General features: G+C 41.5%; 1 protein-coding gene across 3 annotated transcripts in view; it reads left to right on the top strand.

Moving 5' to 3' along the window:
* LOC144533966 (regulator of G-protein signaling 12-like) overlaps window positions 1–26,717 on the top strand; it is a 41,886-nt gene extending 15,169 nt beyond the window's left edge. The window contains exons 4-18 of one of the 3 annotated variants that reach the window (XM_078275532.1): window positions 7,228–7,249; window positions 10,473–10,642; window positions 11,520–11,612; window positions 12,567–12,710; window positions 13,648–13,830; window positions 13,956–14,106; window positions 15,007–15,104; window positions 15,346–15,531; window positions 15,867–15,940; window positions 16,058–16,184; window positions 16,910–17,006; window positions 17,331–17,389; window positions 17,854–17,965; window positions 18,185–18,736; window positions 25,650–26,717. In XM_078275532.1, coding sequence (XP_078131658.1) covers window positions 7,228–7,249; window positions 10,473–10,642; window positions 11,520–11,612; window positions 12,567–12,710; window positions 13,648–13,830; window positions 13,956–14,106; window positions 15,007–15,104; window positions 15,346–15,531; window positions 15,867–15,940; window positions 16,058–16,184; window positions 16,910–17,006; window positions 17,331–17,389; window positions 17,854–17,965; window positions 18,185–18,736; window positions 25,650–25,936 — 2,355 coding nt within the window. In that variant the 3' untranslated portion in view covers window positions 25,937–26,717. Of the gene's footprint in view, window positions 1–7,227; window positions 7,250–10,472; window positions 10,643–11,519; window positions 11,613–12,566; window positions 12,711–13,647; window positions 13,831–13,955; window positions 14,107–15,006; window positions 15,105–15,345; window positions 15,532–15,866; window positions 15,941–16,057; window positions 16,185–16,909; window positions 17,007–17,327; window positions 17,390–17,853; window positions 17,966–18,184; window positions 18,737–21,835; window positions 21,946–25,649 lie in introns of those variants that run through there. The other 2 variants (XM_078275531.1, XM_078275533.1) reach the window with 2 other exon arrangements.

Below are 26,717 nucleotides of genomic sequence, written 5' to 3'. Positions count from 1 at the left end.
TAACACCGTTATACTTTGTTTAAAAATGAAACCCCAAATGCCCAAATCATGTCTTCTATGGTCACCTTTTTTATAAAAAAATAAAAATCAAATTAAGTTATATCCCAGAACATGTGAAACTAAATTAGATCATAAGTGAAGTTGAATTACACCACTGGCATCATTTCTGAGGCTCTCTCATGGCAAAAATAGGATTTCTAAAGAGAGCGTGACCGTAAGTCGCATATTAAGATATGCCATGAAAACTTTGTCTGAAGTGACTCGATATAGAGTTTCACAGCCCTTGATCTATGGACATAATGCAGATAGGAAATCTAAGGGGGGGCGAATTGTGTTCATGTTGTTTACCATTCCTGGCCCCCTAGCGTCACATAATTATGCTGACCTCATCAGATCCTTGCTAATGTAATAGAGTGTCTGGCAGATTTGCTGTGACAAGATTTCCCACAGTAAAAACACTGGATCCTTCTTTAACCTCCTAAAATTACCCAGCCCCCCACACACACACACACCACCACCACACTGCTTGCTTGGTTGGGAAATAAATGGCTTTTCCATCTTATCAGTCACCACACCCTCGCCCCTCTCTCTCTCAAAAGGAAGTTGCCTCCATGCAAGGCTCTCTCTTGATGTTATTGTCAGGGAATAGTTTGTCCTCTGCCACAGATAGCAGGCCGAGATACATTTCCGTCATTGCTAAAGATTGCCTGGTGGAGAACTTGACATGCAATTAGTTATGTCTTGTGACAAACAGTGCTCGCTGTCGTTGTAAGGCCTATTCAGAAAAGCTTCACAAATTGATTAAATCAAGTGGAGGCTCAGAATGCACGTGAAGGCTATTTACTTCGACTCTTCGGTAAGCAAAACTGAAGCAAGACATAGAAAAATGCTTTTCCTGAGGGCATTTTGGTTTGAAGAGTTCCATGATTTTGCTCTTGTTATGTGCTTGTAGATCACCTGGCTGCAGTGAACACAAAGGGCAAAAGTAGACCTGAAGGGCTGTAGTAGACTGTTGAGTGTCCTGTGATTTTTGTGACCACAATTATGAATGACTCAGCTTAGCACCAAGAATAGCTTCTAATTACTGCATGGGTGATTTTATCTGCACATGAAATTCTGTCTTGCAATTCTTGAATAACACATAGATTATATTATTATCTGAATAGCATAGTGTTTTAAATCAATGTCCCAATTTGTACAAACAGGAAATAAAACACGTGCACGGGTGAACATCAACTGCTTTGGAGAGCAACTGCCAATTTAAATTTGGAAAGAGAAAACAAGAGATTTAATACTTTATTTTATATTTTTGAGATTTTCCTGGAGCTGTATCAACCCTTTTCGCAATTAGTTTTTTTTTTCAGCTATGAGTAGCTCGTCTATCAATTTTGTGCTTTGCATTGTGGGACATTAGTGTCCATCAAAAGCACAATCAAAAATGAAGTTGAGATGTACTAAAAAAAAATCTGTTTTCAGCTCTGCTAGCGTTAGAGCTACTAGCTAACATCGACAGTCAAACAAACATCAATCATCCAATGTCTTTTTGATAATCTACACGTTTTTCTTGCAGTAGCTTTTCTACAATAATCCGTGGTAAAAGTTACTGTAATCCGTTCAAGGAGTTGATAAGCAGACAGATTAGCTAGCTAGCTTCCACTTTATAAACAGCTAACTAACGATAGCAGCTAACGTTAACGTTACGTGGCTGCTGTAGCGGTCAGCTACTTTAGCGATGTTTAACGTTAGCTACATAACGTTAGCAATATATCTTGTGTAGAATCCAGGACCGGCAGAGCAGAGGGAAGTGTCATGGAGCAGAGACAAACTATTTAGCTAGATGAAGTGAGCTGGTTTGACCATTGAGATGGGATATGCTCGCTTAGCTTCACTGCAGTCGTGTGTGGTGAGAGGTTGAGGGGTGTGGGGTTGACATCATCGATACGATAAATATCCGGCTTCACCATCCAGACGAAGCCCAAAGACAGCCGTTTTCGAATTTTTTCACCCTGGGACCCGGTGCCAGTGCATTTACTGGATTTGTGTGGACGAGGGGCCCAAACAATGCTAAAAATGTGCGTTTGCACCAAAAAACGTCTCTGTGTGGATGGCCCCTTACTTGAGATTTGGAGGTTCCAGGTGAACTTGTGGAAGCCATTGCAGATATGTGGTTCTAAAGCATCTGTGAGGATTCCTGTGGAGGTGCGGTCTCTTGCCAGTATGCAAATTATATGCAAATTACCCGTAACCTATCATAATGCAAAAAAATGTCAAAGTGAAATAAAATAATAGCATCGTGAAAACTTTTTGATGTTTGTGTTTTATATTTCAGTTCAACATTTTTCAGTGCCAATATTTGTTGTTTCAATGCCAATTTTTATTTTCAATACCACAGGTTACTGTCACTGTTATATCTGTTACTCCATATATTCACACTTCTGACACTTTTTATGTGTATAACTGGATGCAACAAAGGAAAGCCTTTGAAGAGATGCTGTCCAGCGTGCGTTGTTTTATCTTATATTCAGTACCTTTGGACTAGGGCTGGGCGATACGGAGAAAATCAAATATCACAATATTTTTGACCAAATACCTCGATATCAACACCGCAACGATATTGTAGTGTTGACTATTGGTGCTTTCACAAAATATTTACATAATGAGATTTTTGATAAATAATCATCAGTAATGTGGATATAATGACTAAGTGGGTAAAGGCAAATAATAGAACAGTTACAACAGTCTGGTAAGTTCAGAAAATGACATAATTTTACTGTAATGCAGCCTTTAAAACCAGGAAAAGACAACACTTATGCCATATTACGATATTACGATATCCAAAATCTAAGACGATATCTAGTCTCATATCACGATATCGATATAATATCGATATATTTCCCAGCTCTACTTTGGACACATTGTAAAACCTAGTGTGTTTGAAGCATACTGAAGCCTTTTCTGTCCCTCCTCCTTTTTTCAAATAATCAACATAGCTATGCACATATGGGAAAAACCTCCAGTTTCCAATGTGATAGACCATGTGAAAATCCAATTAAACAGGAGAAATCTACCATGAAAGCCACGCTGTTATTAAACACTGTGTCACGTCTATTATTTACGGCAGAATTAAGTCCAAAGAATGCTAGATCGTGTGCCACGGGAAAACCTCCGAAAGAGCCACCAATGCTTTAGGAATAATAGTCTGTGCAAAAACAGTGGGCATGCTGATTGTAGAGATTTGCCAGAAATGTGGAGGCACAGTGCTGCATCGGAGACCAGGAGTGATGCCAGAATATAACCCAATTTTCTTTTGCTGGTACATGAGCTAAATTACTCGCAGAAAACACCAATTGACATGATTAACGGTGAAAGAGTAAGAATGGTACTCTGTGACAGCGGATAATGAAGCTCAGAGTTCAGCTCGTGGGCTACCAAACTTTTGTTTTGATTAAACAAAATTCATCTGGTTTCCATTTAAAATGACTGGGTATTTCTTCTCTCTTTCATGTAAAGAGAGAGTGCCCCAACTGGAAACAAAAGAGGGGGGAAGGCCAATGTGGTTTTGACATGGCCAGTGTGTGTGTTTTTGTGATGGGAATACAGAGTGGGTTAATTCATCTGATTCCTTCATGCCACTATGGCAGAGGCTGTATGTATTGGCGGGCGTATTGCCATGGCAACAGCTGCGGAGTAAGGAAATCTTTCTTTCCTTCTTCTCACCCTCCTCCTCTTCTCTCTTTCTGTCCAGTACCTTGTCAAATTTCTGCCTCTCTCTCTCTCTCTCTCCCTCCCTCCCTCTCTTCCCCTCTCTCCGACTTGTACAGACATGGTTTGTAGAGTTTTGGGTGGAGAATGTTCAGGTATGCGTTCACACACACACACACACACATAATCTGTCTGTGTGCTGCTGGCGTAGCAGACTAGGGAACAATGAGTCTCAAAAAGAGACTTTCCTTCAAGAGGACCTGGAACTTCAACACTGTAAGTAAACTGTGGTTTGCCGAGCGAGCCTCCTATTCCTCCTCTGTATGAAGCGGGGAGACTCCTTTCGTTCAGTCAGCTGCTTTTCTCATTAATCTCCCTCTTTGTCGCTTGTCTCTCTCCCACTCAGAACAGCTGTTTGAAGCGGCGGGGACTCTTGGGTGTTTGTTTGCGCGGTGCTAGAATCAGCTTTGACTTGTGTAAAAGTTTAGAAGAAGTTTTTTTTTTTTTTTACTGTGGGGACGTGTTGAGCAGAGTACATCTCAACCCAGTTTTTGAGGGCAGGAACATGCCTAAACAAGCCCAAAAGATAAAAGAAATCACTTCTTAAAAGATCAGAAATACTGTGAGAGGTGTTAATGGGTAGCATTAACATTTGTGTGAGTGTGGCTTATCCTTCAACTGATTTAACACCGGTCAAAGTGTGTTTTTGTCGTGGTGGCTCACTTCAGATCACACATAAACCTGTCTTGGTGGGATCATCTACGTTCCTTCGGTATGTGTGGTGTCTCGGGATGCCAGACTGTATGGCGTGCCATAGTAAAGCTGGGAGAGCGTTTTCCAACTTGAGCCAAATCCTGCTCTGTTTGAAGCCAGGGTACTCGGTGTGACTTGAATGGGATTTTGTCCATTTGCTTGATAACAACCTGACGTGGACAGCTTTCAGAGGGATTCCAGCTGGGAAATGGGATCTCTCCTTATATGAAAAGGATCAAAGAGTTTCTGGAGTACTGCAGAGCCACCCATGGTGGACCAGCTCGTCACCAGAGGTGTCCATACAGGAAGGGAGTGTGTTGACAAGAGGTGATGGTGTTCCTGGCTCATCACTTCTTGTAGGGGACTTGTGGGCAAGGAAGTAATAACAAGTGGTGTGTGTGGTCTAACCCCTGCAGCCTCATACAACCAAACATACACACACCACCCTCTGCATATTTGTCAGCCCTACCTGGTCAACTTTTACGTTTACGTTTTTTCACTTTTAAGTGTGACCGTGATGTCATTTTTATTTAAAAGTCCTTGATTAGTTGATGAATAAATTATTACCGACAATAATTTTGATAATGCATTTATGATTTAAGATCGTCCAAGCAAAAAAACACAAATATTTGTTGTTTCCAGCTTCTCAAATGTGAAGAATTGCTATTTATGTTACATTAGGCTCAGTAAACTTGTTATTTTATAGCCCAAAAATAATCTATTATTTGAAAAAAATAATAAGTATAATAAGAATTTGAAGTAAATCTAAAAAATGATGTATTGCAGCTGGTCACACTAGCAGCAAGATTTTGCAACCTTTCCATTCGTTTAGACGCTTCAGCCTGCTTACGCAACTTTGTCATCAATGTCATATTTGTCATCAACATAATTGTCCTCTGACACGAGCATGCTTTAAAAGATGATACGGTATATTACATCAACTGTGTGTCAAGAGATTCATTGTAATTTATTGTAACTCACCCACTCATATCACATGTCTGTGAATAAGAGGAAGTTCATTATTGATGTCATTATATTTGTCACCTTTTAGAAGAAAAATCTCTCTATGTATATGTTTTAAAAGTAGTGTTGACTCTCAAAGAACGGATAGTAGTGAATACACCAATTCACAATTTTAAAGTTTCAGCCTGGAGACCTCTTGTTTGTCCAAAACCGGAGTTTACGTCACATTGTGTGATGACTGTCTCGTTCTTTAAAATGAGCCGCACTCTATATATTTAAGGTCTGAGGTTGAGTTGTTTTTAGACCCAAAGGGACAGACAGATGGAGTGGGTGTTCTCTCTTTTCTCTCTTTTCTCTCTCTTCTGTTTTGGCTTCGTGTTGGTCCTCATCCTACCCGCCCATGATTACTGTACACATGCTAGCCACCACAGAAGGGGTGGCTTTTGGGTGTTGACTATATGGGGTTGGACCCAGCAGCAGCAGAGTTGTAAAGAGACTGTGACAGACAATTAGTGGTTTAGTGGTCGATGTCTGATAGAGCTTTTACATGTGGTCACTCCCAAAATGGAACGAAGCGTCACGTCAGTGCACATGACCGTGGTTACATCCCCTGCCTTCAGACGATCACTTGCATCAACAAAAACTAAAAAGAATGGGTCAGTCCACAATATGTCTGAGCTTGTTCTATGGCTGATCGATCAAGCTGAAAACTACTAATTAAATCCACAGCCAATTTAGAAATGATATTGTGAATAAAATGAGACAGGAAAATCACATATCCTGATGTCTTATTTTAAAAAACAGTCTCAACAGTCCAATATTATGCAATTTCACCAAAGTACAAACTGTATGTACTGCTTAAACCAAGGCACCAGCCTGGTAATAAGAGCCTTGTTTAGACGTATTATCAGCCTTGGATATTCACACTTTGAAGTGGCAGCACAGAAAACACTCTTCTGGAAATAGTCTCCCCTTTTCAGATGAATCCTCCAACGCACCGATTTTTCGAGTGTTCTTGGACCAATCCCTAAGATGCGCCTCTCATATCCTCCCCTGCATTTAAATATATTTGGGACAGCAGCTTTACAGTTTGGGCTTCTAATCTCTCTTTATTAGCCGAACCAAAATTATGCTAACTGGTTTTAGAGAAGCCCAATGCTGAGGCAGTGATTTCAAATAGAAGTATTGTCAAGTGAATATTTGTTGATCTTTCATAAGATCAGACATGTGTGGTGTTTAATTTAGATTTAGTCCTTGGCTATAATTGCACACAATTATAGAAAGTTGTCGCCGTGAAATTTCCATGGCCCACCAGGGGTGCTTTTGCTGTTTGCCTTTTATTCAGGGCCATCTACATATGCATACACCACTTGTTCCTTGAATTAGCAAGTGAAAAGAGGACCATTATGGCCAGTGATGGCTTCTCAAGTAGCCCTGCATTGATGAGCTCTGATCTTTGTGTATGCAGGAATGTGTGTGTGTGTGTGTGTGTGTGTGTGTGTGTGTGTGTGTGTGTGAGATGAAGGGTGGGTCCTGGTGTGGAGGTGTGAACAGCTGTATGCGGTAGAGCCCTGGGGTCCACCCACTTACAAATTAATGGTCTTGTGTAAGGACCCAAGATCCAACCCTTTCCTAGTAGCACACACACACACACACACTCTTTCACACTTACAAATCACAAAGACACACACCTCAGAGCGACTGGTGGGATGCCTGAAGAGACACTGCTATCTTCAGTCTCTGGTCTCAGGCAGCACAGGAGGTCATGAGGGCAGCCTCTCACTCATGTCTCTCTTTGTTCTCTTTCAGTCTGCTGCTTCTTCAGATGGTGGTAAGTACAATTCCTTTATTGATAGCTTTTAAACACTATTCTGTAAGAAAAATAAAACATCTGAACATTTTATATGAAATGTAGAAAATAATGTCAGCTATGTAAGTGAAACTCTGAATTAAATCACAAGAGTAACAAGAGTCAAAGGCTTCTTCTTTATCATCCCTTTTTACTAACACAGTAACACTTTTTGATCTTGTCCAGCTTGCAGTGCTTTGTCCAGCTTTGTCAGTGTCTGCACTTTTCTCATTTTCTGCTCCACCCTTAACACAGAACTTTGTAGTTGCTCAAAAAAATGGTCTAATAAAAACACTTAGCGAGGATGATGTAGTCACTGTAGGCAGCATGCCTCATTAACAAAGGTTTGCTGAGTGTGTTTTGGGTTACAGTCAGGGCTAGCGTGCATGCTTTCTGGTCCTCCCTTTCATAGCAGTTTTCAATAACATTTGCTAACAGGCTGACCGAGGCTGCGGTGAGGAGTGCAGCTCCTTTCACTGTGGATGTGCATCAGATATACACAGATGTTTGCTTTCTAAAGCCATCTCATTACCTGAGCAGCACACATTGTGGTAAACACGTCTCCCAAAGCCTCGGTCCTAATGCATTAAACCAAGTACAAACAAATGGCTTGTCAGCAAACTTTAGAAAGGGAGTTTCGATGGCACAGGGAAAAAAACCAGCCATTTGGCCTTATTGTAAAAAAACAACAACCAATCCCTCAGTTTCTAATGTCCTTAATAATGCCGTATGTCCTTCTTCTCGGCTGGATGTCCGTTACCTTCCGCTTTCTTTGTGTTGGAATTTTAAACTCCGGCCAATTTCTGAGGACTATGGTTAACTGCTCCTCAGATCTCTGCAGGGTAAATCCAGACAGCTAGCTAGGCTGTCTAATCTGAGTTTTCTGTTGCACGACTAAAACAACTTTTGAACGTACACACGTTCCACCAAAACAAGTTCCTTCCAGTAAGGCTGTTTGTGACGTCATGTACTATTTACAGGACTTTTATTTCACCACAGTTGAACTACACCTATTTGTAAATCCACCCTATTTCTGTGCAGGCGTATTGGTAAGATGAAGATATGCAGCACTGTACCTTACTTGACCAAGCTAACGTTTCTGTTCTCAACAGCAAAGATAAATTCTGTTAATACCAGTTGCCCACATCACCTAGTTGACTCTCAGCAGAATGACCACAGCTATGTGTCTGTAACAAATCTCACTGTGACCCTTTTGTTTTGACTGTGCGCTTCCTGCCTGCCCGGTCCACAGCTCTAAAGTGGCCATCTGCTGCCATGATAGCAGGTACTATGGGTGCCGAAGCCCCCACTCTAGTTGACTAGCAGCTCCTTACAGACTCTGTCTCTCTCTTTGTGTCTCTTTAATCAGCCATGTCTCCTGTCTTTCTCCTTCTTTTATTCTGCCCCCTCTCCTCACTGCCCCCTCTTTGCTCCTCTCAGACCAACTGAGTGGCATCTGCTGTCTTCGAATGTAAACAGATCTGTTAGCTTTGTGCTCCACGCTTTCCACGTAACACATTTGAACTTTGACATTACACTTATTGTGTCACATTCACCGGTGAGAGGTGTAGCAAAGGGTACAGCAAAGAGCCATTAGCTTTCCTTTCAAATCCCTTGACCTTTACCTTGTAGTCTAATCCATTTTCTATTTGTATTTATGTTTGGTGCAGATATAAGGCACCCATAGAAATAAAATGGATTCTGGAGACATTTTATTTCTAAGAGGGCACCTTTTGCCCTCCCCATTGTGCCATATAATTTCATGACACCTTATTCTCTCTTTACTCTAACAGGATCAAGACTTTCATTAAATTGCTCAAAATATATTTGTTTTTCTCGTTTTCCTGCAATTTCCGAAAGCCAAACATGTACTCTTGAGGAAATTTTGTTGAAAAGATTGTAGTGAGATTTTTAGGTGTAGTTGTTGACTTAAATTAGCACTAGAACCCGAATCTGATGTTGTTCCTATGTTAAAAATGTGCTGTTTCTTGTGCTTTCTGGTTTACACAATACACGTACAAAAATCATAGACATGTCTACTTTTGTGAGGCCCTTTTCAGGATGTGTACCAATACAAGATATGTTTTCTTTATGGTTTCTTTAAGGATGTCTAGGAAAATCTTTATAAAAGCTCTGTTCTCCACACATTGAATTCAAATTGACAATTCCGGCGCAAAATGAACCTAGGGGTTAATAACAGATGTGTACCCACTCGATCGTTCTCTGGGACATGTTTTCATGCTAATCGAATGTGTTTGTAGTTTGAAACAAGCTAGCGTGGACCGCTGATTAGCTTACAAGGCTAGTGTTTGGGGCACGGGGAAAGTAAAAACAAATCGCTATTTATACCACTAAAAAGGCTCAAAATATCACCACACTTCAACGGTAGCATAATGAGGGTCCCTAAATGTTATCCAAAGCATTGAGAACTTTGAGTGTTCGGACAGTTTATTAAAAAGACAGTCGCGTTCTCGTATACAGGCGGCCGCCGTCTTGGGAGCTACTGTCTTTCTAAACTATCATTTTAATAAACGGTCTGTACATTTACAATGTTCTCAATGCTTCGGTTAACATTTAGGGACCCTCATCACTTTTTAGTGGTATAAAATAGCGATTTGTTTTTACTTTCCCTGTGCCCCAAATACTAGCGTTGTAAGCTAATCAGCGGTCCGCGCTAGCTTGTTTAAATTTACCTTTACGAATTTTGTTGTTTTACGTATTTGTGAAAATACAATAATTTGTGAAAATACTACAAATAAATAATTTGTGAAAATAATAAAGTTTTGGGATTCTCTGTTCTCTTATTAATCAGTTCTGACCCCTCATATTTAACTTGAGACCCCTTTGTGGGTCCTGACTTTCAGGTTTGGAACCACTATTAACAAAGGGTCAATCGACATTAAATGACATTTCGATTTACAAACACATTCGATTAGCATGAAAACATGTCCCAGAGAACGATTAAGTGGATACACATCTGTTATTAACCCCTAGGTTCATTTTGAGTTGGAATTGTCCTTTAACTCTCAAAAAGGTAAAATTGTCATGAGGAAGAAAAGCACACAAAAATGCTCAAATCCGCAGGAATATTTGGAAGGTTGAAAGGGCACATGGGAGAATGGCTCTAACATTCCCTCTGGCTGGAATTACCCTTTAACATTAGAGCCTTCTAACCCCTTTGCATTTTGCTCTCTCCATCATGCAGACTATAGTGGAGTCCAGTTGCAGGGCTGCTGCAGCCAGAGCAGCCTGAACAGTAATGGCAGTCTTCCAGGAGCAGGCAGCCTGCGAGGGGTTCCGGAGCAGCGCGTGGCCAGCTGGGCCGCCTGCTTTGAACGCCTCCTCCAGGATCCAGTGGGGGTGCGCTATTTCTCGGTAAGAAAATGAAAAAGTTTCTCAGGTTGCTTGAATGCTGTCAGACTTAACCAAAAGTGTTGTGAAAAACAGCTGACATGGAGTGTCTTGGTCCTTCAGATTTAAAAATAAAACAAAGTGGGTTAGCAGTACGGCTGTGTGTTGTTTAGATTTAATTAATTCTGCTTATTAATTCTGTGTTTTATTGAAACCTTGTTTTGATTCATGGCATTTGAGAAGGAAAGAAAAGCAAAATATATCAGAAGCGATAAAGAACAGTATTCTTTTTAGTTTAACGTTTGTTTGCTGATCATCGACCATTATGACATGAAAAACTCATGCATTCTTGTACAGTGCTTTGTCATGTTAGACCACCTTCCTTCGTGCATTCAATTATTTTCACGCACTCATTAAATTCTTTTGTTTCACCGCTTTTTTTTGTAAATCTTGACGATGATGTGTAACCACTATATGGCTCGAATCGCATTAAATCCAGATTATACGACCAAATTGAAAAGCACATTTCTTAACAAATCCTAGCTTTATATAGATTCGGGAATAGGTTCAAGTTCAGAACCAGTTCTCAAAACTGAGTACAGGCACCTCATTTATGTTACCTCCCACATAAAAGATGTGTCTTTGAATTTAGCCCACGACACTTTCCGAAGGCTCAACATAAAGTTCTGGCGTACCACAACCCGCTCGCTCCTCACCTTCCCTCATCACTGATCAGAGCTGCGCTGTGCGCCTACACTGTCCTGCGCCCACACTTACACCAATCTTGTTCACACCATTACACCCAATAATTTCTTTTCTCACTACTGGTCTCAACAACAGCAGCACTGGAAAGAAAGAGTTTGAGATCATATAGAAACTCTCGTACTGTGTGACTCCACAGGAATTCCTCAAGAAAGAATTCAGTGAGGAGAATATCTTGTTCTGGCAGGCCTGTGAATACTTCAGTCATGTCCCTGCAACTGATAAAAAGCAGGTAAGTCCAAAGTATGAAGCACATCCCATTGCTGAAAACATATACACTGATTGGAATGGTTCCAAACCCATTTGTTTTATATCCACTTAAAATGAAAGAAACTATGTGTGACCTCTCCTCACAGAAATTATATAATTTCAATATTTTGTAGAGGCTTGAATGGGTTAAGAAAAAAATAAATAATTTGTGAAAATACAATAATTTGTGAAAATACTACAAATAAATAATTTGTGAAAATAATAAAGTTTTGGGATTCTCTGTTCTCTTATTAATCAGTTCTGACCCCTCATATTTAACTTGAGACCCCTTTGTGGGTCCTGACTTTCAGGTTTGGAACCACTATTAACAAAGGGTCAATCCACATTAAATGACATTTCGATTGCTTATATAATTTTGTGCAAAACACATTAATAAAATAGTATATAAGAAGACATGTAGCAACATCATTATCTAGAGTTGTTCTTGAACAGGGTTTCCACGGGGTCTTTAAAAGTCTTAAAAAGTCTAAAATTTCTAAAAGTAATGTATTTTAGGTCTTAAATCATTTTAAACAGGTCTTAATTTTCCTTCGTCCATGCAACACTACCTCATTATGCTCTTTTTTTTTTAAATTCTGTGGTGTTGTAGTTCTTTCTTTCTCTAGTCCAAATATAATTTCACTGTATTACGACTTCAAATGAGACCAACATGTAACTTATAGTGCAGCCAGTCAGCTTTCGTGTTATTGGCGAAAGTCTCTTTCGGATTGAACCACAGACATAAAACAAATATTATTCTTCAGCTATGGGGAAGTGCAAGTTTAGTGATACTTAGTTTGAAAAAAATAATGATTTAGGGCTTAGTTGATGTTGTGATAAAGAACATAATGGTCTTAAAAAGTCTTACATTTGACTTGGTGAAACCTTCAGAAACCCTTATGAAATTGTGCATCATCAAACCCCTCTTCTCCTGCAGCTGTCCCAGAGAGCTGGAGAGATCTACAACAGCTTCCTGTCCAGCAAGGCCACCATGCCGGTCAACATCGACAGCCAAGCCCAGCTGGCTGACGACGTCCTCACCTCCCCACGGCCCGACATGTTCAAGACGCAGCAGCTCCAGGTACCAACAAGGCCGTAGTAGTGGTGGGCTCATCCTATTGGTTGGTACAGGGTTTCCACGGGGACTTAACACATCTAAAATTTTAGGCCTTAAAAAGTCTTACATTCGCTGAAGTATTGTGTTCTAGGTCTTAAATAATTTTAAACAGGCCTTAATTTTGCTACGTCCATGTAACGCTACCTCTAATGCTCACTGAAATGCTCCCGCAGCAAAATAGAATAGAATGTTGTTTTTTTAATTATTCTGTAGTATTGTAGTTCTTTCTTTCGCTAGTCCAAATATAATTTACTATATTACGACTATAAATAAATGAGCAGAGGTGCTCTGCGTCCTCCACACGCTGACTAGACACCAGTCCTATAATGAGACGATGTTTCCAGACTCTGACATCTGACTTTTTTTTTGGATTGTTTTGAAGTTGTCTTAAATTTCATTCATTATGGTCTTACATTTGACTTGGTGAAAGTTGCAGAAACCCTGCGCTAAATAACATGTTGCTTCCACAATTATTTAAATATTTCATGTCTCTGGTTAATTTAGACTTTCTCATATTTAAATGATTCAGTTGTTCCGTATCAACACTGAAGATCAAGACATTTTTCCTGACACTAGGGGGTTTTGTTCTATCTAGTCACTTTGCACAAGCATATTGGGTTTTTTCAGTGGCCATCTGGGTTTGTTTACGAAAGGGCTCTGATCCTTTACCAGAGAGATAAACACAAACTGGCATACACCCACAGAGAATGTAGCGCATACTGCACACATAGACATGCAGTTAGAGATCTGTAAATGTTCAGCCTGCGCACGAGCATGATAAAATGGTAACCATTAAGACACCTGTCATAACATCAGCTGTAACCATATGTTAACACTGGTAGTTTCTTCTGTCTTGTTTCTGTCTGTTTCATTTTCTCTTCCTCACTCCCTTATTTTTCAGATCTTCAACCTGATGAAGTTTGACAGTTATTCGCGATTCCTCAAGTCCTCCCTTTACCAGGAGTGCATGCGTGCTGAGGTGGATGGCCGGCCCCTGCCGGACCCCTACCAGATTCCCTGCAGCCCCGCACCCTCGAAACACAGTGCCAGCTCGGACCGCTCTACCCTCTCCACTCCCAAAAAGGTGCCACTATTGCTTTTTGACTGTATCACAGCAGCTGGTCATGGAAATAAAACCGTGTTGACACAGTGCTCATCCGTCCTGTACGGCAGGTAAAATCTTAATTTTTTTTGTTCTCCAACCAACAGGAGGCCAGAAAGCAGAAGTCCGGGAGGTCACTGAACGAAGAGAGCAAGGATGAGAGTGCTGACAAGAAACGCGGCATCTTCTTTTCGTGGTCCCGCAACAGGAGCTTTGGGAAGGGCCCAAAGAAGAAGGACATTGGAGACATTAACCTCGGTAAGAAATTGATTAACAAGCCCGTTGCCTTCTGGCCACAGAGATCCTCCACAGTTTAAAACTTTTGCAACAAAAGCGTCCAAAGTACTGATGTGTCCTTGAACAAGACACCAATTCACTGCCAGCTCCAGGGTTACCATGAGCTATATGCGGGGGTGGCATGTAGAAACGCAGCTGCCCCACAGTCATCCAAGTATTATACACACACACACACACACACACACACACACACACAGTGCACTGGTACACTAGCAAAAACATACTTGTTGCAACCCTGGCATTTTGACACATCAAAGCGAGTTATCCACAAAGGGACAAAGTTTTAAAGGTGGTAAAATACAAAAATGAGGTTGATATGATGATGATGTAAAACTTTTGTTATGGATTTTGATTATTATAATATCAAATTATTGTATAAAGTTTCTTATTTAAAGGCTATAGTTGACTAAAATGTCTTTTTAATGTCATTTTTAGACTTTCAAGCTTTTGGTTTGTAAATATCCTCTGAAAGCACAAGTAGTCATACAAGTATACACAATGTTGCAGATAGCACAATTGTCGGTCAAAACATCAGAATAGCTATCGTCTAAATTATCTCTATTTCAATCATGTGAACCTCCTTTCTTGCATTTCACACCGGTGCTTTAACATAAATGTCTAACATAAAACCCCTTTTTGTCTATTCATACGCTTCTTTGATGAGTCATGACAAACACCTTTTTTTGCCTGCCAATATGTTGTGGTGTCGAACTACGATCACAAATCAAAAACGTTGTTTTTAGTCATGCTATAGCTTGACGCCGTCTTGGTGTTACTTATTGTAAGTCCCATTTAATGCAAGTAGTGCGCAAATGTCTCTTATCGGCATTAATTCATCCTCCTCTGGGCTGTTTTGTGCAGACTACTGGGGCAGTAATGGGCGGAGGGAGTCCCAGGGCTCCTTGTCGTCCGGTACCAGTCTGGAGATGGCCACTTCCTGCTCTGCTGGCAAGATTGAGGTAAGATTCGTCTGGACAGATCCCCATGGCAACACAGAGCCCAGTGTCTGGTGAAGCCATCATAATAGGCCTAAATTATTATTATTTTTATTTGTCAGCCCACTCGTTGTTTATGTATGGCATAAATCAGAGAGTAAAGAAAAACTAGCTACAAATACAACTGAATCTGTTTTATTAATACTGGAAAGCCATAAACCAGGCCTTTGACTCTTTTTTTTCCTCTCCAATCATTTATTTTTAGTCTGATAACCGTCACTCAGTATGGGAGCGTTCCCCCAAACATTGCACCGTGATGCTGTCCAACGGTTCCTGCTCTTCTGTCAGTCTTCGGCCCGGTGCCTCCATAAGAGAAGTCCTCCACGATCTCTGTCAGAGCATTAGCGTCAACATGGCTGCTGTTGACCTCTTCCTGGTGGGAGGGGAGAAGGTAAAGGGAGGCAGACGCCACGAACAAATGACAAATGCTAAAAACTGCTGCTAATAGATCAGAGAGCAGAATACTGCTGCAAGCACCTCTTGAATGAATCAACCCTCAGTTTTATTATAAACCAAACTTTGGTAAATACAGTCAGCTACACTTACAATTTAAACATGTTTTATTTTGTGAAGAGGCGTTTAGCTGAATTCAACCAAAGTGAATTGAAAAGCTTACAGAGGAGTGAAGTGGACAATATGTATTTTAGTTAGTGTGTAAAGAGTTTACAGTATGGAGTGTTTTGGGCTTCATGTGTTGCTAATGTGTAGTTTCATTTTTCCTCCCAGCCTTTGGTGTTGGACCAAGACTGCATGACCCTCAGCTCACGAGACTTGAGAGTGGAGAAGCGGACCTTGTTTAGGTATTAATAATAAATCAAAGTTTGCTTGGATCTGTCAATTTCCTTTGAATATCACATTGTCTGTCTATGCTTTTATGTCTGTGCTGACATTTACTTGTGCTCTTTCTCTGCTCCTAGATTGGACCTGGTACCCATTAACCGCTCCGTGGGGCTTAAAGCCAAACCTACCAAACCAGTCACTGAGGTCCTGCGCCCCGTGGTGGCCAAATATGGCCTTCACCTCAGCGATCTTGTGGCCAAAGTAGTAAGTTGTCCCCGGTGGCTACAATGCCTTAATCTTTTTGAAGTTCCTGTGTGTCCAGGGAGCAGCCTGTGCAGTGTGTGACAGTGCCACAGGGTGGAGTATCATGGTTAGGGGAGGGAAGCGACCGCATCCTTTTCCATCTCTACATGGTGGTTAGCACTCTGACTCAGCCCAGCCTCTGAAGATGGAGCACCAGGGGTATAATTAAGAATGACGACACTCCTCAAACATGCCAACTCTTTACTCCTCCCCTTAACCCTTGCCAGATGATTTATTTTAGTCCCGTGGGTTTCCAGGCATTATATACTGTATTATACAGTAGACCCGGAGCCGAAAGATGGTTTATAAATTAAGCAAAGGCTCGTGAACTCAAATATCAGCCGTGTGCTCAATATGCTAAGAGAAATTGTAACATTAGAGTAGTAGACAAAACATTTCATTAAAACTTGTGTGTGACAAATACTGTATATGTCAAAATCTAAGCTTTGTCTAACTGCTTTGTCTGGGAAGAAAACTCTGATTTATATGGATATTTTTTTAAATCACGCATGGAAATTTACATTAAAAACTGTTTTTTCGATCGATAATCGGTTTAGAATCGAATCGTTGGCCTCTGAATCGGAATCGGATCGTGAGGAGCGTCGATTCCCACCACTAATCTTTAGACTTCTGCACAACCGGTGAAAATAAAAACGCGCTGACCGTCAAATTGTGTTTTGTTTAAGAGCGGAGAAACTGAGCCTTTGGACCTGGGTGCTCCCATATCGAGTTTGGATGGCCTCCGAGTTGTTTTGGACCGAATCGACCCAGCTTCAGGAAAAGGTAAGACCATCACCACTGTAACCCAATATTAAATACTTCATTTTACAAACTAACAATACGTTGTTTTTCCCACTGGAATCTGTAAACCACTGTTTGTGTACTGACTGGGTTGCCCTTTCTCAACCGGATGCCATAAATGTAACTGCCAATTGTAAATCATGTCCACCTCTGTTATTCCATTGATTAACATATTCAAGCTTTGAAGAACATGTCTCTTACGTCTAAAGTGTCATCTCCTCTCTTCTCTGTCTCACTTTCTCCTCATCAATTTCTCAACCTGATGAATTTTTCATGTGCATCTCTCTACTTCTCTCTTTCAAGTAGACAAATCCAAGTCGTCCTCCCTAAAAAACCACCCTCCAACCAGGAGTTTTTCTGCTACAGTAAGTACTCACGACATCTTTGTTACATCTTTGTCTCCTACAACACTGTCCAGTGTGTGATGTTTTGTCCTTTTCTATTGCTGCACTGCTTCTGCAACATTCAGTATCATTTATTAGCGGCCCACATTCATATTTATTAACATTTACAATCTTTGACAAGCTTTAAATTGGTGGAGTTCCTGATTTGTTTGTATTCTTTGCTCTAACACTGCCTGTGGCTAACTTGCTTGCTCATATTTTCCATGCTTGAGTTATTGCACCGTATGTAGGCAGATAGCACTTGGTCTAGAGATGCTAGCTAGCAAGGTCAGTTAAGACACAGAGCCAACAGATGAGACGAGGGTCTCAGTAAATCTGGACACTCTGCTCAGTAGGGTGCTTGACAGCTCATGCTTAGCCTCCCCCTTACGACCCCCCATCCCTCCATCCCCTAACAGAGTGCATTGTTATTGTTGCATCTGCAGGGAGATGAGAGGTCAACACCAAAGGACTTTTCTGTGAGAGCAAGTGGACCAGACACAGCACTCCCAGGGGAAAAGAGAAAACAGAAAAAGATTAATATAGATGAAGCTGAAGGTAAATCCCTCTTTTCCTTCTTTCTCTCTCTTTCTCTCTCTCTCTCTCTCTCTTTTTTGACTTATTGGTGGATGTCTTAGCTTTGCTTTGCCTCGGGACTAACTATCAGCTGTGAAGCTGCTACGCTGCATGTTAAACCTTAACTCATGCTTTTCTTCTTCAAGGTGTTCATCAACTTGGAAAGTTTAATCGAGGGAACTTGTTTGATCTGTTTTGCAGAATTCTTTGAGCTGCTGAGCCGGGCACAGAGCACCCGAGCCAACGACCAGCGCGGGCTCCTAAACAAAGAAGACCTGGTGCTTCCCGAATTCCTACGACTAACCCCTCCCAGCTCCTCCTGCTCCGTCTCCTCTGACCTGGCATGCTCCACTCCTGACCGCCGGGAGAATGGCGTCTCCTCGCGGGGGGCCCTCACCGCCAGCCTTCGTTCGGAGAGCCTGGACTCCTCCCTCAGCTCCAGCGCCAATGGACACTCCGGGACCAGGCGGTGCCTGATGCCCCCTCCTCGCCACCAAACTTTTGGCACCTACCTGTCCCCCATCCCCCGGCCCTCAGACACCCGGCCAAACCTCCGCACCGTGGAGGAGGACACCCACAACGACTTGACCCTCGTGGGCGAGGGCGACATCAGCAGCCCCAACAGCACCCTGCTGCCTTCATCACCGTCCCTCATGCCGTCCTTCGACAGCAGCCTGCCTGAAGCCAACTTCACCCCGCCACCACCCTTCTCCAAGTCTCAAGACGCAGCTGGAGAGGGAAAGTCCAGTTCAGGTATTTCTACAGTGTAACAAACCAGTGCTCCGTGTGTTTGCGTGTGTGTGTCGTATGTGCATGTGTGCGCTCTATCCCCGGTGGTCTAAACCCGACCACCTTCGTGATTGAACTCCCCCTACACTGACTCTGATGCACTTTAATGACAAATTGATACTGACTCTTTTTCAGTTTGCCGTTCATTTAAACAGATTTGTTTCATTAAACTTAGCATGTGTGTGTGATTGATCTTAATTACACTCGGATCATCTTGTAAATAGGGATGTGTATATTTTGTTCAGTGAGTAACGTTTACTTGGATGTCACTTCCCACGCCACAAATTGTTGGGTTTCGCCACATGACTGGGATGAGTTAATTCCAGGGAAATATTTAGTTTGTTTTGTAGTTTTGGGTGCATGAGAATGCTGATGTAACTGATTGCAGAGCTTATAAATATTAATAATATATGCATAGTGCATACAGATCAATGATCAATATTTGACAGTACTGTAGTCAGTGAATGTTGTGCTGAAGATTGTAATTCAGAACAACCGAACAATTGAACGTGATGACATTAGCAGCTGTGTTTCCTGGCATCATGGGGTCATTATGTACAATTAGAAAACATCGTAGCAAACCAGACCCATGTGATTGTTTTACAGTGTTGGACCTGCGAATGCCAAACAACTCTCTCCATCCCACCACCTCGAGTTAAGAGCAATTCAACAATGTCAAAAAGCTTCTTCTATTTTAACGCAACTCTCTAAAACTGCTGAGTCATTAAACGATGTTAGCGCTGTTGACATTGTTGAATTGCCTTGTCATTCTTTATCTGGACCATTCACTCCCTCTCTAGATGCCTGTTGTAGATAATCACTGCCAATAAACTCTGTACCTGTGATTGAGTAGATCTAATAAATGTTAGAATTGGAAATCACTCTTGTCTGTCTTTTTACACGTTTGTGAGCTCAGTTCTCCCCCCTCCACTACCTCCGCCTCTGCATGCTCTCCCCCTCCCCTCCCCCCGTTCTCCTTCAGCTCTGTTTCATGTTGTCTTGTGGCTTCCTCCTCTCATCTGCGCCCACTCCTTTTGTGTACTTTTCTGCGTTCGCTCGTTTCAGGGTGTCGCTGCTCACTTTGTGTGTTCTGCTCAGATTGCTCAGTGTGGCGTGTTTGTGCGGTGTCGTTAAACATTGCTTGGTCTACCTGCTTGGTGTATTGTTGTTTGATGGGGTCACTGCTCCCATGTGTGTGTGTGTGTGTGTGTGTGTGTGTGTGTGTGTGTGTGTGTGTGTGTGTGTGTGTGTGTGTGTGTGTGTGTGTGTGTGTGTGTGTGTAGCTCTAGGCATTGTGGATCTTTTTTGAGTCTGTCTTCTTTCAAACTTGGGTTTTAAAAGCTTGCCGTTGTTTGTGCTGGAGTGTTGGCTGATTGTGTGTGATTATAATCATCTCCCGCAGATGGATTTCATTTCTTTATTTTCCCGTCCATGTCATTTCCCTCCGCTCCTCCACTCCTGTATGTTTCTGAGATTTTTAAGGTAAACAATCAAGTGGTGAATTGATTTGTATTGGTGATGGGTTTTTTTTTTCCTACAGTAGACATTTTCAGAGTTGTCAGAAAAATAAAGCCAAAAGCCTTCTGTGTTTGGATATCCAATTAGAGGAGATGTTTTGATTCTTGACTTTAAAGAAAATCCCAGGAAAGCTTCTTTGAAACCGTGTGAACTCTACAGAAAGGGAAGATTATCACGCTCAACATGTTTTCCAACAACAAAGCTGGTGACGTGGCGAGTATTTTGCACTTTAAAGCACTTTACGGAAGGTGCACAAACATGTTCTCTCTGACCTTACTGCCTTAGCCAAGCTTTAATGTAAGGTGATATGTACACAATATGATGAGGAAGGAGCGCAGCTCCTCCACAGGCTCTCTCCTCTTTTCTGGTTGCTAAGTGCATCAGCCTGATTCTTCCCACCACTGGGCGCCATGGTAACCTTATCCACGAGTTGACTGAGCTACAGATAGAAACTGTCAGTGCTGGTTTTCATCTATTTCTCTCTCTTTCTCCCACCTGCTAAACTAAAAAACCATTGAAACATAGCTATGATTCAATATACCCATATTTCTAACACTGTTTGCCACACGCCTCCACCTTTTAGAGACTTTATGAAGTTGTTACTTTTAATTCTGGTGGAAAGTCACGCTCACGGGCTTAATATTGTGTAAGAGACAAACACCCACTGAATAAGTCGGAGGCCATCAGTGCAAACAAGTTAACAGTGGTTCAGTAGCAATTATGCTCTTTTACTGTGCCAATCTGCTTGATTTTGTCCCTCTCCAGTTTGTGTATTACTGTTAAACTGACGCCCTCTGCTGTTCCGAGGGAATAAATAATTGCTGCTGAGGTGGATCAACGTGTTCCTCAGACATCATTACCACTATGCCATAAATAATAAAGTACTAAAGAAAGGAAGAGGATGAAGTCCAGCTACTTGCTCTTCTTCGCATGAGGTGATGTGGATAAAAGAAATACTTGGGGACTTCATTGTTTCCTCTTCTGCAAATTCACCAAACCACACAAGTTAATTAATGCGTTAAAGGGAGACACTGACATTTTTTATAGATTTTTAGGGGGTACAATTTCTCTTTCACTAAAAAACAATATACCCTGACATCAGTATAAGCATTTGCATCTAAAACAGTGGGTCTATTGTAGCAAAAGTACTTCTGGTCTTGCAGGTAGTTGCATTTATTGGGCATATCAGGTATAAATTACAGGCTGATTAGACTGTTACAATGAATACCAGTAAGGCCTCTGGTCTGTATCCAGAAGACCAGAACTGAGAACTGCTGCCCAATGTTATCAGAATAATTTCCTAATCATGGCTGTAATCACTTCTCCCTGTCTGGCAAGTGTTGGGTCCCTGGGCTTGGTTGGTAGGAATTAGGATGTCCACTAGGGGGCGACGTCACACAGTGTAACTCCATTGGTATGACTGATTTGAACTCAATGCCTGGTGTTTTTAATTTAGTCAGAAAAGCTAAGAAATAAGCCAGAATTTGTAGAAATGATTAATTCAGAAAGTTCATGTGGAAATTGCTTCCTTTTCCCTCTCTGCAGTGGGAGTTAATGGGACATCTACCCTAAGGCCAGGCTATCTACAAAAAGTGCTCTGTAATGACTCAGCAGTACACCTGAGGGACCATATGGCTTAGTTTTCCTTTAGACCCGTTTCACTTTCTTCCTCCTTGTGTGTCCGCTCCAAGCTGGCAGCCTCTGACCCTGGGCCAGCCTTATCATCCATCTGTCGGTCGGAGTAAGAGGGCTCGGCTCAGATCTCTGGCAGTCAGCCTCAGTGAGGACTGTTCGCTGGATCCATTCCAGTCTGGCTGGTCTGTCTCAGCTCCCGGCTGCTGCCATATCTGTGGACAAGACTCGCCACAGGAGGCTTGGCTGTGTTAAACGGCTGTGTCGGGACATCACGTTTACACGTCACAGGAGAGTCGGCAAGCTTGAACATTAAAAACATGTTTGAAAAAGGTGTATGGGTAAATAATAATGAAGGTCTGAAGGAAAATACTTATTCTAATGAGGCGCTGGCTTATGGAGAAGGCAAGATGTACAGAAACCGTGATACATAGAATAAAAAAAAAAGATTGTATCGGTGGCCGGGTTGGTAGAGCAGGCGCACATATGTAGAGGTTTATTCTTCGACGCAGCGGGCGCAGGTTCGACTCTGACCTGTGGCCCTTTGCTGCATGTCATTCCCCCTTTCATGTCTCTGGCTGTCCTGTGAAAATAAATGCCCAAAAAATTGGAGTTTCCCCTCCTCACAAAGACGTAAGCACATCAGTCATTTATTGTAAAATAAATGTTTTTATGGTGGCTCAATGGTTACAGTAGGCCTTGTCTCCTCTCAGTATCATCTATTTATAGATATGCACAAGGCAAAAAGAGATTTTTACTTTCACACATACTTTCATATGTATATTTTTTTAAATACATGTTGAACGCCTGAAGAGATAAAACTATCCAGTATTTCACAGGAAAATTATAAACAAATGCAATTATAAACTAATTTTAGATCATAAAGGATTTTTTTCATACTGCCTAAAATCATCTCCCGACCCTTAAGATCTATCGTGTGACTCCTTAGGGGGTTCTGGTACCCAGGTTGGGAGAGGATGGATTGAGGAATACATTTATGACTGTAAGATTCGTAAGAAATTCTACAAAGCCCAATTCATCAAAATGCATCATCTAGCAGCTCTGCATGCCAGCACTAATACATCACATCCTGTGGAAAACCCTGTGATGGAGATTTATGTTGATATATAATCCATTATATCTAATTATAATCAATGTCACGCCTTATTTGCTTAATTTTGAATATTTGAATTTGCCTTATATTTGTTCACCTTGGTGGTTCAAGTTGTGCCGTAGTCAGTTGCTGAGGTTTTGTATAAGGTCAGCTGTTGCAGCTCACAGGCTGTGTTTACATCTGAGCTGAACAGCAGTGAATCACAGTCAGCAGAGTTAGGAGAGTGTTGTATTTGAGTCACTCGGGCCTCTGTGTTTAGAGTCTGTGGGACCACAGGGATCACATGACAAGTTTAGTCACCATAACAGTAATGCCAGCCTCCTGGTGTTTAGCCCCCCAAGTGTGCATGAGAAGAGGGAAATGTTGGAGTCCCTGTGCCCAACACACCTTTCTTAAATGTGAGTTTAACATTTCATTAACTTATGTTCAGGGCCTTCTGATGACGTCATGCTGCTCTGAATTGTTTGAAATGAAGCACAAGTGGTAATGTTGAAATATACCACATGTGACAACTAATTAATTTATTAATTAATACACTACCGGTCAAAAGTTTGGGGTCACTTAGACATTTTCATTTCACTCCATTATAGACAGAATACCAGCTGAGATCAGTTGCATTGTTTTTAACCAGGGCAGCAGTTTTCAGATTACATTATGTGCTTACATAATTGCAAAAGGGTTCTCCAATGTTTTCTCAGTTTAGTTTTTTTTTTTTTAAATGATATCAGATTAGTAAACGGAATGTGCCTTTGGAACATTGGATGAATGGTTGCTGATAACGGGCAATGTAGATATTGCATTAAAGATCAGCCACCCACTCAGATCAGCTGGTATTCTGTCTATAATGGAGTGGAATGGAAATTTGTAAGTGACCCCAAACTTTTGACCGGTAGTGTACGTTTAATCCAGTTGCAATTTCATTCAGATCTTTCCCATGATTTGGCAAATGAGTTCAGTAAATTTGAGCTGAAGCCGTTATGTCATCAAGTTTGTCTTGACAACAGCTGTCCAGATTACACAAAAATATTAAGCTGGCGTGTTGATTTGAGCGCTGTAGAGTTAAACTTCATGTGCAGTGTGCCCCCAAGCCATGGGTGACAAGGTTTTGGTTTCTTGGATCCTCTGAAATCTCATACAGTTGTGTGCTCAGCATCTGGTCATCATGCAGTCTAATGTGAAGGCAATGTCAGTCGCCTGCAGGTCCACATGTTGCACAGAGATGGAACAATTCTTTTGTATCTATGTTTAGTCATTGTTATATAAAAATACATATTTTTGACAACCATATTTAAAATGAAGATTGTTTTGCCTGTTGTAATTTACTTATTTTTAACTGCAGTGATCAATATTCTTATATAAACAATGGCTCAAATTACTGTGAAATGTGAAAGGGGTCACTCAGTGACAAACCCACAGAAAATTATCTGAACGATATAATGTTACTTGTGTCTACTGGATGTGTAAATAGGTAACTATTTGATTATAAGGTGATAGATAGTGTGTCAATACGTGTTTTGCTTCCCCCAAGTGGCCAAAACAATCAATGAATGCAGCTTTAAAGGCATACTGTAGCCTCTTTCTGACCAAGTAGTTACAGGAACGTAGTTATAGGAACAGTCCACTTCTAAACAGTTCTACTAACTACTCTCCCCCAAAACCTTTTTTGCCATTTGCATTCACACTGGCCAAGTGGCCATAGGGACTGACCTTTTGTTATTATAATCACAGCCATCTAACCACCACTATGCGGAAAAGGGAAAAGACCCTGCCCTGAAGTAGGAGCTGAAAGAGTTATGGCTTTTCCATTACGTGGTACCTGCTCGACTCGCCTCGACTCTACTCGCCTTTTTTGGTTTTCCATTACGAAAAAAAGTCCCTGGTACCTGCTAACAGGTACTTTTTTTAGTACCACCTCAGTCGAGGTTCCAAGCGAGCTGAGCCGATACCAAAAGGTGACGTGAAAGCCACAGAGGGGGGTGTCCTGAACAAACCCGCCATTTTTAAATAGTTTAGCCAGCTGTGTTTATTTTTGCTGCCTCCAGCTTCATTTGAAACAAAATGTGTCTTCTGGCTGTGGCAACAACAACACATCTTCGACGTTCTGTGTGTGTGTCGCGTTAGGTCACGGCAGTTTACTGCGGCGCCGCTAAGACGACCAGCCACGCTGAGGCAGTACTAAAATCTGCAATGGAAAACGGACGCACAGTGAGGCGAGTAGAGTCGAGGCAAGTAGAGTCGAGGCGAGTCGAGCAGGTACCATGTAATGGAAAAACGCCATTACAGGAACTGCGGCCAGAGGAACTTAATAATCCCCAAATTGGTCCAGTCGGAACACGAGAAAAAAAGGGTTCTAGGAACGTTATGTTCTAGGAACTGCAAAAATCCCTCCGGTCGGAAAGCGGCTTATGTAACTATGGAACTACAGCCGCGCGAGCTGTAGTTCCAATGAGGCAACCTGTAGGGGGACCGAAGAGGGAAAAGTTACATAGTATGCCTTTAAGTGTTTGCCTCTGCAATTTCTCATGACATAAATATTCAAATAAACCTCTTGGCTGTCCGTAATACATCAACTAATCTTAAATCTCCAATGTCTTTCTTTTCTCCCGTGCACAGAGGGAGGAACAGAGTCAAGCTCAGACACCAAATCCACCGCCGACAGAGCCGACGCTGCACAGACTCTTCAGGAGGTGATGGATGTGGAGGAGGTTCATCTAGAGGAGGGAACGCTGGAAAAATCCCTGGGAGAGGACTCTGAGCTCAGCTTGAGCTTCCACGGCTACGTGGCTGAGCTGCGGCAGTGCCAGAGCAAGCTGAGGAATGCCCAGATGCCCCAGAATGGCCGCAACCCACCAGAGGGCAAGGACTGCAAGACAGACCTTTACAAGGCCACAATTGTCTAAAGGGAACCCCCACTGCTGCACTTTTTAAGCCTGAGGCACTGTCTTTTGAAAGGGAATTAGTGAAACGCTGGGCTGCATGTACACTCCAAAAAAAAAAAAATCAATATTATGGTAATACACATTGTATATTTGTTACAATTTCTGGCGTCTTCTGGTACTGGTTGTAATTTTTGGACAGTGATGTGTTTTTTTGTTGTTGTTATGGTTTAGTTTAATAATTAAGTGCAAAGCAGTTTTATTATGAGCCATGTTAGACCAAGGACAACCATGGAAGAAGCCTGATATGAACTTTTGGGTGCTAGTTTCTAATTATAGGCATACATTACAAACAGTTTCTAAGTTGTAATCAATGAGTTTATTATAGATCCTAACTTAATAATAAGCCATAAAAATGAACTAAAGAGCCAACTAAAAAGTAAGTTATGTTAGTAAACAATATGTACAAACCAAGGGATTAACCATTAATTAAACTATTAATTACAATTTAATGACTCAGCTGAGGAAGACTGTGAGATGCAGTTGAAAGCTCCAAAAAGTGAAGCTTGATTTTAAATTTTTTGTGCTACCCACTTTTGTCGGACCATACATTAGACGGGACTGTTTTAGGATCAAAAGGGAGGCAAATCACAATTTTCTTGCACATTTAACTATTTCCTGTATATATCTTCTTCCTATGTTTTACAGATGATACATGACGGTACCTTTGTTTCTTGTACTTTCTGCTTCTGTGGTTTTGAGGTTGTCCATATGTTGAATGATTAAAAAGCTTTGATGGCTGTAA

Source organism: Sander vitreus, chromosome 19, assembly GCF_031162955.1.
Source record: "Sander vitreus isolate 19-12246 chromosome 19, sanVit1, whole genome shotgun sequence".
Lineage (NCBI taxonomy): Eukaryota > Metazoa > Chordata > Actinopteri > Perciformes > Percidae > Sander > Sander vitreus.
This window is presented reverse-complemented; position numbering and strand designations above follow the sequence as displayed.